We start from the raw sequence: 1,383 nt of genomic DNA, 5'->3' as shown, positions 1-1,383 counted from the left end.
TCAGAGAGCGATGCTTCACCATGCACATTCCAGGGGAATGGAAACCTCATGGACCTCCCTGATGCTCGGTGGCCTCCATGTCACAATGTTTTGGGCAAAGAATGAATTTTTGGGGAAGGGCTTTTGGGTCCATGTGAGACAATGGAAAGGATGAGCAAGGGATGCAGATGCAGCAGATGGACCGGCGTTGAGCCATATCCCACGTGCAATGCATGATGCCACCCTACATCACCTTGCGCATCCTGGGGCCAGGCACCAGCCACCCCTGGAGCGAGGGGGTGTCCATGTGCCAGCCTCTCCACCCAGGACACGACAGCCAAAATCCTGCCCTTGCCTTTTCCCACAGTGGCCACCTGTTCTTTGCTCCCCCAGCTCAAAGGCAACTGCTTCCCGGCCTGAAAAGGAGTCATTTGCATGGGGAGAATAGAGGAGCTGACCCTGGCCCCGGGAGCGGCTGCCAGGGAAATGCTCCCATGAAACCCTGGTCACATCAACCAATCAATCCCAGCTTGCCCCAGGGACAAACTGGTGCAAAGGCACTGCACCTCGTTAGCATGCTCCCAGCAGCAGCATGCAGGAGATGGGCTGGGATGACTGGGAAGGAAACCCAGACTCCTCGGCAGAGAGGGCATTAGACACCATCACTGAAATGAGTGGCCTTGTTCTCAGCCCAGGTCCCCTCCTGAGATTAGTGTCTAACCAGTGGCATTTTGACGATTTTTTTCCAGAGTTCCACAGGGCAGGTTCCACACCAGCCATGCTCCCCAGGCAGGGTCTTCTCAGGGGACCTGGCTGGGTCACACACAGAAAAGGACAAGGGCCACAGACTCACGTGCTTGCTTCTTCAGCTCCTCATCCTCCCCGTCTGTGAAGATGAAGGTCTGAAATAGAAGATGAGGCACCTTTGAGGACCAAAGCTACACAGCTTTGGCCACCATCTCGCATCCCTGGGCAGCATTGGGACTCGCTTCCCCCCAGGCCTTGGTGTTGACTTCTTCCACCTTGCTAAAACCCAAAGCAGCACCAGAGAGCTGGGTATCCCTGTGACACACTCAAGCCTCAGACAGACAAGGGTGCAAAGCTGTCCTGGCAAGACACGGCATGAAACACCACACCTGACCAGGGTGCAACCCCCAGCCCCCTCCAGCACCCACGCTCAGTATCCCCATCCTCTGGCCTTTTCCACGGGGCAGCAGTGGGCAGGAGGATTTGGGGTGACTCAAGAGCTGTCCCCAGCACGAGGCATGGAGCAGAGCAGGTGACAGGGAGCGGGTGCAGACCACGGCTCAATCTGAGCAAGGACTTCAGACTTCAGTCGGCACGGCTGGCACGTGCGGCCGGGGATGCCAAAGCAGCTGCCCAGCAGCCCTCCCTACCTGGGCA

At 57.6% G+C, this 1,383-nt stretch overlaps 1 protein-coding gene across 1 annotated transcript in view; it reads right to left on the bottom strand.

Moving 5' to 3' along the window:
- The window catches only part of LOC104527619 (beta-1,3-N-acetylglucosaminyltransferase lunatic fringe), a gene marked incomplete at its 5' end in the record, with an annotated part of 2,552 nt that extends 1,671 nt beyond the window's left edge, over positions 1-881 (bottom strand). Inside the window, 2 exons of the mRNA XM_010171389.1 lie at positions 335-395; positions 833-881. Coding sequence (XP_010169691.1) covers positions 335-395; positions 833-881 — 110 coding nt within the window. The remainder of the gene's footprint in view (positions 1-334; positions 396-832) is intronic.
- Between the last annotated feature and the right edge of the window lie 502 nt (positions 882-1,383).

This window comes from Antrostomus carolinensis, unplaced genomic scaffold, assembly GCF_000700745.2.
Source record: "Antrostomus carolinensis isolate BGI_N321 unplaced genomic scaffold, ASM70074v2 scaffold31987, whole genome shotgun sequence".
In the NCBI taxonomy this organism is placed as follows: domain Eukaryota; kingdom Metazoa; phylum Chordata; class Aves; order Caprimulgiformes; family Caprimulgidae; genus Antrostomus; species Antrostomus carolinensis.
Note: the sequence above shows the minus strand (reverse complement) of the source record. Positions and strands in the feature narration are given on the sequence as shown.